The sequence below is a fragment of the Gopherus flavomarginatus genome, chromosome 11 (assembly GCF_025201925.1).
Source record: "Gopherus flavomarginatus isolate rGopFla2 chromosome 11, rGopFla2.mat.asm, whole genome shotgun sequence".
Classification (NCBI taxonomy): Eukaryota; Metazoa; Chordata; order Testudines; family Testudinidae; genus Gopherus; species Gopherus flavomarginatus.
The window spans coordinates 34,670,207-34,683,507 of NC_066627.1; the positions used below are offsets into that span (position 1 = coordinate 34,670,207).

General features: G+C 42.7%; 1 protein-coding gene across 4 annotated transcripts in view; it reads right to left on the bottom strand.

Annotated features, from left to right (window-relative positions):
* Positions 1–13,301, bottom strand: part of SULF2 (sulfatase 2) — a 247,662-nt gene that overhangs the window by 61,353 nt on the left and 173,008 nt on the right. For all 4 annotated transcript variants that reach the window (XM_050917299.1, XM_050917298.1, XM_050917300.1 and 1 more), the window contains one exon: positions 1,266–1,417. In XM_050917299.1, coding sequence (XP_050773256.1) covers positions 1,266–1,417 — 152 coding nt within the window. The remainder of the gene's footprint in view (positions 1–1,265; positions 1,418–13,301) is intronic.

Consider the following 13,301-nt stretch of genomic DNA (forward strand, 5'->3'; position numbering starts at 1 on the left):
AATCAGTTGTCCCTTCCCTTTATCAGCTGGTAATAGAAGAAGAAACCTGAGAAACCTATTAAGATTCAGCTTCTGACAGCACACTAAACAAAAAAACAAACAAAAATAATCTACATTTCAGTTTCTTTAAGAAAGATGTTTCTGTGTACATACCACCAGGAAAGCAAAAACATGTATAAGCAACATTTGTATTTTTCAAACAAAAAGGGCAGGGTGTGTTTGAACTGAATTCCTCTCATGCAAATCTATCTTACAAATGATTATGATGTTACAGTGAGAATTAACTATCGTTATAACCTTTTTCTTCTAAATCCATGATGTCACTTCGCAGCTATTTGCTTTTCCCCCTCCTTCAAACAATGCCCGGTTTCACTCTTGGACTGTTTCCTTCAGGTTTCAGTTTTTCTAACCAAAGCAGTTTACAAATGAATTATTTACAGCCATAAATCAGAGATTCTGCAACTCACTTTAGGAAATCACACAAGCTGGCTGTTTGACAAATGCATGCATTTTGCTCAAGTAAAAACATTCTCCTTGCTAGCAGACATTATGCAATATGAGATGAGAAAGGGAAGTGGTGGGGCCTGTGCTGGGGAGATGGGCACCAAACATTTTAGTGAGCTAAGTGAAGGTAGAGTATCCTCAAGTACTTTAGAAAGATATATATGTAACAGTTACACATCCACAGCATTCACATAGCAAGGCCAGCTTTAATGTGTGATAAACTGATGCATTATGGACTCCCCACAATTATCACACTGTGACCATGAAACAGGCTTTTACTTAATAAATACATACGTTCAAACCAATCCACTCACCCATCCTAAGTAGAAGGAATCAGATACTAATCTCATTTACACTTGTGAAACCTCACTGAAGTCAGTTTTATTTCTCTAGTTGTACACCAGTGTAACAGGCCAGAGGCCGGCCCAGTGAGTGTTAACTGAAGTGCAGAGTAGTGAAATACCAGTCTTGATGCAGTTAAATCCACCTCTCAGCTTGTAAGACATATAGAAGCTTTTACAGTCTTAGAACGTGTAACTTATATTCTTGTAGCTGCTAAGAACATTTTAAATACCATGTCCACCAGAAGTGAAAAGATATGATCCAAAGGAGCCGCATTAGGGGCTGAAACAGATGTTACTAGCACTGTCTTTCAATTATGAAATGAATACTTTAATTAGACTGAATCCCTAAAGTGTTTGTATTCTTCTTGCAGTCATGTCCAAAGGGGAAAAAAATCAAAATAAATCAATACGACCTACCCTAGAGTAGTCAAATCCATGCTTCTCCTTCACGCCATTTCTACAGAGTGTGTAGTTGTAAAAGCGAGAGTTTTTAAGTAATCCAACCCATTCTTTCCAGCCAGGAGGCACATATGAACCATTGTATTCATTAAGGTACTTCCCAAAGAAAGCTGGAGGAGAGAAAGGAGAGCTAGAATAAGTAGGTATAATACAAACAACTCAGAGACCACATTTTACCACACACTTCAGTTTTTTCTTCATCCAGGTACATTTAACATGGACAGCACATAGTGAGATGTCTTATGAAATTCCGCGTACAGTCTTCCCTGCATTTCAGAGCTCTCTAATGCTATAGGTCATTTGCATTACACACCACTTATATAAGAAATAAACCAGATCAAACTAATAACTGAAACTGCATTTAAAGTACCTATAATAGTGGTTGATACATTCAGGCACACATCTCAAATAATGCCAATTGCCACATTACCTCATTCTTCCCTGAACCACCCAATTTAGCTGCCCTCTTCATATTGGTTACAGTCATTTAAGCTATCTACAGCTAAGTAAGTGCTCAGCAGCATCAGGCTGGTGTGGGAGACACAACAACAAATGAGGCAGTTCACAAAGTGATGAAATTTCAAAGGCTTAAAAGAAATGGACCAGCAGCCTGTTTGTCAGAAGAAATGAAGAGTATACGAGACATTAAAGAAAGCTATGCAGGTATGCGAGTCTTCCCCCCGGAATAGCTATTCAGACTGACCAGGCTCCTGTAAGCCTCAGATACAGTGACACAAATTACTTAACAGAAAATGGAGGAGAAAAATGCAAAATATTAATATTATACAGAAAAGCACAAATTCACCAATATGTAATAATACTCCCATTGATGCATACCTGGTACAGCAAGTTTTTAAAGGTTAAAAGTTAACAGCACACCCACAGTGGGCGAGAGCAGAAACTATCACACTCATTCCTCTTTAGATTATACAGATTTTGAACCCAGAATCGAATAATGAATGTGACAACTCATGATGATGCTCCTGTCAATTAACATGTATGTGTATGTAGAGAGAGCAGAAGATGACAGTGGAGTGATCTGAGATCAGCATTTCCCTCTAAAGCTGTAGACTGAGATTTTCAAAGGAGCCTAAGGGATTTGGATACACAATTCCCATACATTTTTATTGGGAATTGGATTCCATATTCCTTAGTCAGTTTTGAAAATCTTAGCAATAGTGCCAGATTCTGACCTCCCTTATATTTGTGCAGATGAGGAGAATTTTCACTGAAATTGGTGGGCCAGGTTCTCAGCTGGTGCAAATTGGTACAGCTCCAATGAAGTCAATAGAGATATTTGCACCATCTAAGGATTTGTCACAAAGGGAATTAAGTCAATGTGAGAGAGATTTCCTTATCCACAAATAGCACTGTTCCTACTTGATAAGACACACAAGTTAAAGAGCACAATCTAAGTATGATACAAAAAAAATGGGTAAAAGATGTACCTGAGGACAAAGATCATCAGGTGGCATAAGTTGACATTGCTCCACTGACTTCACCAGCTGAGAATGTGACCCAAAATCTCAATGGAACTAGCACGATGGGGAACACGGGACTAGCAATAAAGATGGAAATATTTCAAAGCAGTGAATACATGGACAACTTCTCAGGGACATTTAGTGAATAAGATCAGACCTGAAGAGCTACAGAAAAATTTCAAAATGTAATTGGAAAAAATTTATCCATCATCCTCTTCAACAGAAAATGAAGGTGGTCAACTAATGTGTCTCTCTAGCCATGACTAATGGAGTCAAAATCTGGGATCTTTTAAAACTGACGGAAGTGCTGAAAGAATCATGGTCTAACACGCAGAAGACAGTACGGGGAGATAGAAGATCCATTGAAGAGACATGAATGAATAAATACAGTAAATACTTTGAAATTCATCCAAGGAGCTTAAACAACTTTCCAAAGATGGGTTAACATTGTTTTCGCTATTTTATAGATGAGTAACTGAGCCACAGAGGGGTTAATTGATTGGTAAGTCTGTATGCAGTGTTGTAGCCACGTTGGTCCCAGAATATTAAGAGGAAAAATGGGTGACCCCATCCTGAAAGAAATCTTTCCTGAACCCCCTCTTCTGGCCTTAAACAACGCCCCAGCCTCTCTAAGCTCATTATCGGAAGCAAGCTCCCCACACACCAAGACACATCAACTAAAGACCTCAGTCATCACGCAAAACCTGCAGTCATATCTCCACTACTACAGTGATCAACAACCACCACAACACATTTTTCAAGATCCCTGGGTCCTACACATGCCTATCACAACACACTGTGTACCTCATCCAGTGCACTAAATGGCTCAATAGCAACCACGTGGGTGAAACCGGACAAACACTGCGCTCTCGAATGAACTCACATAGGAAAATGATAAAAGACGGGGAGAAAAACTCACCACATCACCTGTGGGTGAACACTTTTCACAAAGTGATCACTCTATATCTGACTTATCAATTGTAATCCTCAAAGGAAACCAGCACAACACTTTCAAGAGACGAGCCTGGGAGCTTAAATCCATAACTTTGCTAGACACTGAAAGTCATGGACTGACTTTATGCCTTATGACAACAATCCAGAACCCACTAACAATCCCACCACCTCCAGCTGCTTTTGCTCCCCCCTTCCTCTTCTGAGACTGGAGGGGTGTTAATGGGCCAATTCACCTGGAATGGGCCCTTGAAATGTGCATTAGTTATTTATATGCTAAACAATCTGTTCCATTTTGTATTTAGCTGTTGTAGGGAGCCAGGGTGGCTTCCCTCCAAACCTGAGGGTAAAGAGCCACTCTCTCAGCCTGAGTGGGCGGGGCCAGACCAAGCTTACTCCGCCCCCCAGAAGGGGGAGGGGTGGAACAGGAAGTACAAAAGGCAGGGCCCTTAGCCCAGTCAGAGCACCACCAAGGAGGAGGCAGATGCAGACCGCTGGCTGTTCCCTTCAGACCCTGCTGCTGCGCCAGGGGAGGCCCTGGACCAGGAGAAACCTGACCTGGAGGAAGGACAGGGGCTACCAGGACTGCCCGCTGCCGAGTACCCGGAGAAACTGGAGGATCCTGAGGCAGAGCAGGAGCTAGAGCAGGAGAAGCTGTCCTGTCGGCGTAAATATGTCGCCCCTAAAGTGCTACAGTGGCGCAGCTGTGCCGCTGTAATTCTGTGGGTGAAGACAAGCCCTAAGTTTCCCACACCTGCAGAAGAGCTCTGTATAAGCTCAAATGTTCGTCTCACCAACACAAGTTGGTCCAGTAAAAGATGTTCCCCCACCCACCCACCTTTCCTCTTGTAAGTCTGTGACCGAGTCAGCATCACTGTGAAGAATTCCAGTTCCCCTGTTCTAATCAACAGATCACACTTCCACTTTAATAAGACCAGTCACCAAAATCACACAAACTAAGATGACAGCAACTAGCAAAGCTAAATCCACTTAACTGTAAATGGATAAAAATAATCATGTCCTTTTAGAGGGTTGCACAGCACAAATACTCTCTCAAATGACTTTGCTTTCTGAGCAACATCCAATATTTAGAAAGTGAAAGGCAAACCACAATGATATGTGGGTAATTAAACAGAGCAGGAGATTTTGTTTTGTTCTGGCCCGGTATCAGGGGATAATGGATTGAGATATTGACTGTTGTCTACCGAGGCACGTATGTACAAAGCAAACTAAAGCCTTTTGTGCCTCACCCATATATTATATCCAAACAGAGTTAAATTTGGCACTGCTCCGCACCCCATTCATGGAAGCCCAGTTTCCAGTTTACCAGTCAGTTCCTAAAGCCTTTGGCTGAGCCAGCGAAACAATGCAGGAAAGCAGCACTCTGCAAATAATTACTTCATTGTCATTCAGCATAGGCATTAAAGGAAAGTCTGAGGGAAGCTCCTTCCAGCACCTTTTGCATATCTGCCATTGTATGTTCAAGAGGACGGTTTTATAATCTTTCATGGATGTCAAAGTACTTTAAGTAATTTTCTCTACTGTTTCTAACCTTCCATTTCACATCTCTCTTTCTCCCTCCCTTCCTCTCAAGAACCTTAAAAAGGCTCATTATTTAAACTCTTCTGAACATTTCTCCTTTGTGATACAGAATATGGGGCTACAGTAAAGCTCTTTTTCTGTTGGGAAAGATTTTGCTTTCATAGCGTAAAGCTTCTGTCTAACACACTTTTCTTTTTTTGCTTCAGTCCAGCCCATCACCATAGACAGCTGCTCAGTGGAAAATGCAAGCCTTCAGTGCATCCAATTCCAGACTGCTCCAGGATTTCATTAGCAAACATTTTCAGGGACCAAAGCTATATATGCACAGCTGTATTTCAACATGCAGTCTATGAAGTAACTGTAAAAATATATCCAAATGGTTTTAAATGCTTTTTATACATGTAATAATAATAAAGAGGGTTTAAAAACTACTATCCAACATAGCGTCTCCCATGAATAGGTGAAGCAGGGTCCATGGCAGACAGGATGAAACTAAATGACAAGTCCTGTATACAAGGTAACGTCTCCTGCCAGATTTTATGATCCCACCAAGTTCTCGGCTCCCCAAAGTTTCCATGACTCCCAACCACCTGGAAGAGTCTATAGCGCATGTTGGAGTTGCAGGTAGAGTTTAAGAAACATTTTGCTGAAGGATAAAAAACAAGAACAGAGCATGTAATAATTTGCTGCATGTTACGGATTGATACAAAGATTTCTTTTGATAACAATGTAATTTATAAATATATTAGGTCCTCAAATTCATGGTTTAAAAAGTGAATCTGGCCTGACAACACGCAATCTACAGAGCAAAACCAAAAGAACAGACTTCTCAGTTTGAAAATGGTCTAAAAGAGTACATTTATGACCATGGCAAACTTTCAAGTCAACACTCCTCCCTACCCATCCTTACAGGCTTTTTATGATCATTTTTATATTTTATATTTTAAGGATAAATTTCCAAAAAATGAAATGTAACAGAAACGATATTCAAATATCTTTCCATGGATCTAAATTCAAATGGAAATTAAGAGACTGTTCCTAGCTGGATCATTAAAATGATGAGGAAAATCATTCCTCTCATTTCATCTCACCTGGGCTGCGATGCCAAGGCCGAACACTGGAAGTTAAGGATAGAGGGACTGAGGGTACGTCTACACAATGGGATTATTCTGATTTTACATAAACCGGTTTTGTAAAACAGCTTGTATAAAGCAGAGTGCACGCGGCCACACTAAGCACATTAATTCGGTGGTGTGCGTCCATGGTCCGAAGCTAGCGTCGATTTCCGGAGCGTTGCACTGTGGGTAGCTATTCTGTAGCTATCCTATAGTTCCCGCAGTCTCCCCCGCCCCTTGGAATTCTGGGTTGAGATCCCAGTGCCTGATGGGGCAAAAATCATTGTCGCGGGTGGTTCTGGGTAAATGTCATCATTCATTCCTTCCTCCGGGAAACCAACGGCAGACAATCATTTCGTGCCCTTTTTCCCTGGATTGCCCTGGCAGACGCCATAGCACGGCAACCATGGAGCCCATTCAGCTTTTTTTTTACTGTCACCATGTGTGTACTGGATGCCACTGACAGAGGCGATACTGCAGTGCTACACAGCAGCATTCATTTGTTTTTGCATGATAGCAGGGACGGTTATCAGTTGTTCTGTACCGTCTGCTGCCATTGTAAATTGGCAATGAGATGACGGCTATCTGTCGTTCTGTACCGTCTGCTGCTCTCATGAGTGCCCCTGGCTGAGGTCGGCTGGGGGCGCAAAGGCAAAAATGGGAATGACTCCCTGAGTCAATCTCTCCTTTATGGTATCTAAAAATAGAGTCAGTCCTGCCTAGAATATGGGGCAAGTGTACTAGAGAACCAGTGTATCAGAGAACCAGAGAGCACAGCTGTTCCATGTCAGCTCCCACAGAAATGATGAGCTGCATGCTATTCATGGGGGTTGCCCCTGCAACAACCCCAACCGTTGCTTCCCTCCTCCCCAACCTTCCTGGGCTACTGTGGCAGCGTCCCCCCCATTTGTGTCATGAAGTTATAAAGAATGCAGGAATAAGAAACAGTGACTTGTTAGTGAGATAAAATGAGGGGGAGGCAGCCTCCAGCTGCTATGATAGTCCAGGCAGGACATTAAGCGTTGTGGGGGAGAGGAGCCCAGCATCCTGCTGCTATGACAGTCCAGGCAGGACATTAAGCGGTGTGGGGGAGAGGAGCCCAGCATCCCACTGCTATGATAGTCCAGGCAGTACAGAATCTTTTCTTTACACATGAAAGGGAGGGGGCTAATTGAAGTTCAGCCCCCAGTTGCTATGATGAAGACGGTTACCAGCCGTTCTGTACCATCTACTGGGAATGACCAGGAATTATTCCTATTTTTACCCAGGCGCCCCCCCCCGGCCGGCCTCACCTGAGGCCAGCCAGGGGTGTTCAGCAGCTATCAAGCATATTGTACCGTCTGCCACCGGGGAGGGAAGAGGAACGGATACTGCTCTTCACTGCTGCAGCATTGCGTCTACCAGCAGCATTCAGTACACATAGGGTGACATTAAAAAAAGTCAAGAAACGATTTTTTTCCCTTTTCTTTCGTGGGGGGGGGGGGACAGGGTACATTGACGAGCTATACCCTGAACCACGCCGGCCAATGTGTTTGAACCTACAGGCACTGGGAGCTCAGCCAAGAACGCAAATACTTTTCGGAGACTGCTGTGGACTGCGGGACAGCTGGAGTCCTCAGTCCCCTCTCCCTCCCTCCATGAGCGTCCATTTGATTCTTTGGCTTTACAGTACACTTGTCACGCAGCACTGTGTAGCCCGGAGATTTTTTTCAAATGCTTTGGCATTTCGTCTTCTGTAACGGAGCTCTGATAGAACAGATTTGTCTCCCCATACAGCGATCAGATCCAGTATCTCCTGTATGGTCCATGCTGGAGCTCTTTTTGGATTTGGGATTAAATCACCACCAATGCTGAGCAGAGCTCCACGCTGGGCAAACAGGAAATGAAATTCAAAAGTTCGCGGTGCTTTTCCTGTTTACCTGGCCACTGCATCTGAGTTCAGATTGCTGTACAGAGCAGTCACAGTGGTGCACTGTGGGATACCGCCCGGAGGCCAATACCGTCGATTTACAGCCACACTAACCCTAATCTGATATGGTAATACCGATTTTAGCGCTACACTCCTCTCATTGGGGAGGAGTACAGAAACCGATTTAAAGAGCCCTTTATATCGATATAAAGGGCCTCGTAGTGTGGACGGGTACAGCATTAAATTGGTTTAACGCTGCTAAAATCGGTTTAAACGTGTAGTGTAGAGCAGGCCTGAGTCTAATCTCACTTACTCCAGTTTAGATTGGGAGTAATTCTGCAGATGTCGGTGGAGTTTCACGAATGTAAAATTGGTGAGAGACAGAATCAAGGCCAGAGTTATTGCTCTTCATTCACTCGCCTTGACAATGGAGTTCAAGTCATAGTCAGTGCTATATAATCAGTTTTTTTTATTTAGATATGTTTTTGTTAAAAAGAGATGAAGAATCTTTATGCACTTCATCTTAACAATAAAATCAGAGTGCTTATGTTCCTTTAAAATAGGTAACAGGATAAAATTAAGAAAGAAAAGCACAGGTGGAATATCATTAACAACTTCCTGTCAGTGATATGTTACGTTATGGAATAGTTTCTCCCATGAGAAGCAGTGGAAGCTAAATCTCTTATGATATTTAAGCCTACACTGGGGTTAAACACTAGAAAAATATATTATAAGGAGCATTCTTGCCCTGGGTTGGATGAGCTAGAAAGCCTAATAGGTCTCTCTCATCTCAAATTTAATTTACATGATTACCAAATTTAAGCATACAGATTTATATTTCTAAATAATTTTGTTAACAAAATAGTGCAATAAAGATTGAAGCTCAGAAAAGCAAAGTCAGGCTTCTCCCTATTATGAGGTACAAGAGTTAAGAGTTTATACTATTACTTCTTCCCTTCAAAACTCTTTATATACCCCCTGTGCTACTTATTTATATCTACCTGCTACCTAGTTAACACCCTGTTAAACTGCACACACCTGCAGTGACTTTAACCTTAAACCTCTGTGCCATAACCATTAACCTTCTACATTCCAAATCAGATATCATGTGTCAAGTACTTTGTAGAACTTTGCATTCACTTTGATATATATTTTAGCAGCCATCTTTCCAATCATTTGTTAAGGTTTTTAGCTGCCAATCTGAAAGTTTTCCATATGGGTTTGTTCATTCCTCTGAGTTGCTCCATTTCTGTTTGATTTTTCCAGGTCAAGTGTTTGAGCTAAAATTTGCAGCTATTCAGTTCTGAATGGAAAAGCAGCATTTCTGCTCTGATTCCTATTACGTATCTAGCCAAAATTATTTTGTAACACTTTCTTGCTCTGTAAAAGGCTTTCAGATAAAATCATGTGTAACAGAGAGTTTTCAGCAAGGCAGGGTATTTATATGTACTAGTAATAAGCATAAACTCTCAAGGTCAAGTTCAGTACTTACATCAGGCCAAATTCTGCACACACACACTGGTAGCGTACTCTAGGATCAACTCCAACAAACTCAATGGATTTAAAGTGGTGTAACACTGATAGATCTGAGTTAAGAATGTGGCCATTTACTCCAACGGTAGTCAGTATAAAATCTGTCCCCCAGGGACAGTTTTTCAGAAGAATTCAGCTCTGTCAGGCATGAAAATAAAAGGCCAGATTTTCAAAAGACCTCAGCACATTTGGTGCTGATCTCTACTGAAGATCTGGCCTCTGATTAGGTGCCTAAATGGGAACTGAGCTCTTCTGAAAATCTATCCCCAATTGTATTGAACTGACCAGTTGAAAATCTGGCCCTTAGCATTTAGCAATAATAGGAATTGTAGCTCTGCTGCAAAAAGTTAAAATATCTGCTATTAGTATTATTAGCTCAGTAACGGTTATAAATATTACGAGCCATAGAAAAAATACAATAGGTTCTTATACACAAAATCCTTTTTGAAAGATGAAAAGGAGAACTTAAGGCCACATTTTGTCTTCAAACCCTAACCAACTCCATTGATTCTTGGTTATAAGCAAAGGCACAATTTGGCTCATAGAGATTTTTTTTAAAAACCATGAAATGTTTGCTGGAAATCAAAGATTTAGTGCATCTGCCACACAGTCCTTGAAAATGATGAAATCTTCGAGGAACGTAATAGTCAGCTAGGATTAAAGAAAGAAGTATTAGGTGCATTCTTTAAAAAGTCTGTTGCACATGATAGCCCAGATTTTCCTCTGCATTACAGAATGCTGTCGGCAGAAAGCTGCCCTAAAGATTGTGTAGCCCGCCCATCACTGTAGGGAAACCTCTAATGGCACAGAGCTGGAGTAGGGGGCTGGGTTCATACCCACCCCCATCTCCCAGAAGTTGATTTAGAATTTGGGGCTGGAGTGAAAAAGGATATCCTGATGATCCGCTGATTCCTGGTTGCCCTAAAAGCCCTGGTGGGCCATCAGCAGCCAGTGCAATTACAGCAGCCTCTAGACTGCTCTAATTTATGCCAGGGGATGGGTCTGGTACACACCTTGGGGAACACAAAGGTATGTGTTACAATATCTTTGTGCACTCTCCTGAGTCTGTAATGCACGTTCCTCAGCTGCAGCCAAGGCTCAGTCCCAATGTTTATTTACTGGCTCAGGCTGGCTGATGCGGGGGGAGGGGGGGAGAGTGGAGTCAATTAAAACAGAAAAATTTAACCAAAATATTTGGAAGTGGACAACAAGGAATTAAAACAGCAGAATGTAGATAATAAGTCAACTCCTGCTTGTCTTTCTCAGGCACCCGCAATATGCCAATATGTTTATGGCCGACCTGGAACAACGCTTCCTCAGCTCTCGTCCACTCACGCCCCTTCTCTACCTACACTACATTGATGACATCTTCATCATCTGGACCCATGGGAAGGAGACTCTGGAAAAATTCCACCACGATTTCAACAGCTTCCACCCCACCATCAACCTCAGCCTGGACCAATCTACACGGGAGGTCCACTTCCTAGACACCACGGTGCAAATAAGTGATGGTCACATTAACACCACCCTATACCGAAAACCTACCGATCGCTATGCCTACCTTCATGCCTCCAGCTTCCATCCCGGGCACATCACATGATCCATTGTCTACAGCCAAGCACTGAGGTACAACCGCATCTGCTCTAACTCCTCAGAGACCAACACCTACAAAATCTCCACCAAGCATTCTCAAAACTACAATACTCGCACGAGGAAATAAGGAAACAGATCAACAGAGCCAGACATGTACCCAGAAGCCTCCTACTGCAAGAGGAGTACATGTCCCCAGCTAAAACCCCTCCAACGCATGATCAGGGATCTACAACCCATCCTGGACACTTTCACAGTCCTCGGGTAGCAGGCCAGTCCTCGCCCACAGACAACCTGCTAACCTGAAACATATTCTCACCAGTAACTGCACACCGCACCATAGTAACTCTAGCTCAGGAACCAATCCATGCAACAAACCTCGATGCCAACTCTGCCCACATATCTACACCAGCGACACCATCACAGGACCTAACCAGATCAGCCACACCATCACTGGTTCATTCACCTGCACGTCCACCAACGTAATATACGCCATCATATGCCAGCAATGCCCCTCTGCTATGTACAACGGCCAAACTGGACAGTCTCTACGGAAAAGGATAAATGGACACAAATCAGATATCAGAAATGGCAATATACAAAAACCTGTAGGAGAACACTTCAACTTCCCTGGCCACACTATAGCAGACCTTAAGCTGGCCATCCTGCAGCAAAAAAACTTCAGGACCAGACTCCAAAGAGAAACTGCTGAGCTTCAGTTCATCTGCAAATTTGACATCATCAGCTCAGGATTAAACAAAGACCGTGAATGGCTTGCCAGCTACAGAAACAGTTTCTCCTCCCTTGGTTTTCACACTTCAACTGCTAGAACAGGGCCTCATCCTCCCTGATTGAACTACCTCATTATCTCTAGCTTGCCTGCATAGATATACCTGCCCCTGGAAATTTCCACTACATGCATCTGAGGAAGTGGGTATTCACCCACGAAAGCTCATGCTCCAAAATGTCTGTTAGTCTATAAGGTGCCACAGGATTCTTTGCTGCTTTCTCAGGTAAGTAATCCCAATGGAAACAATGGGCCAGAGCGTGCTCCCATTAAAACCAATAGGACTATTCACGTAAATGGAGCAAGTCTACTGTTATAAGGCCCAGACCCCTTTTCCTGAAATAAGCCAGCAAGCGCTGAATGGAGAAAAGCCCTATCAGCCATATTCTCAATGCCCTGCCACTCAAACCTTTACAGATCTCGACGGCCTGCTGTGACTATTCTAGTTTGCTACTTTCCCAGAATGCTCCCCGTCCCCCCAAAAAGCAACAAAGCCCCCCAAACTCCTAGAAGTATAGTACATTACAAACTAACCACATGGCATTACTACCAAGCCCAAAAAGAATCACATTCTTAGGATTTATCCTCTAGTATACAAATGTAACATTTCCTCTTTCATGTAAAAAATATCATAAACCTGCCCAGTACTGGATGGATAGACTTTTGTAATAAGGAGCAAGATAATCCAAGGTTTATCTTGTTTATGTTGAACCTTTATTGGTGACAGAGTCTGCACCAATTTATTTTGGTCAACTCCAAACCTAGGACTGGTCTACACTGAAAACTTACATTGGCATAGCTACATCTCTCAGGGGTGTGAAAAAAATCCACATCTATGAGACACGTCGCTATCCTGACCTAATCCCGAGTGTAGACAGTGCTAGGTCAAGAATTCTTCTCTCAAACTAGCTACTACCTCTTGTGGAGGTGGACTGGCATAGCAATAGGAAAGACCCTCCCTGCAGTGAGTGTCTACACTGAAGTGCTACAGTGGCGCATTTGCAGCTGTTCTGCTGTTTTAAGTGCAGACATACCCTTAAGAGAATTTCATTCAAGGTCAGTTTGTCCACAGAATTTGAGAAAGCC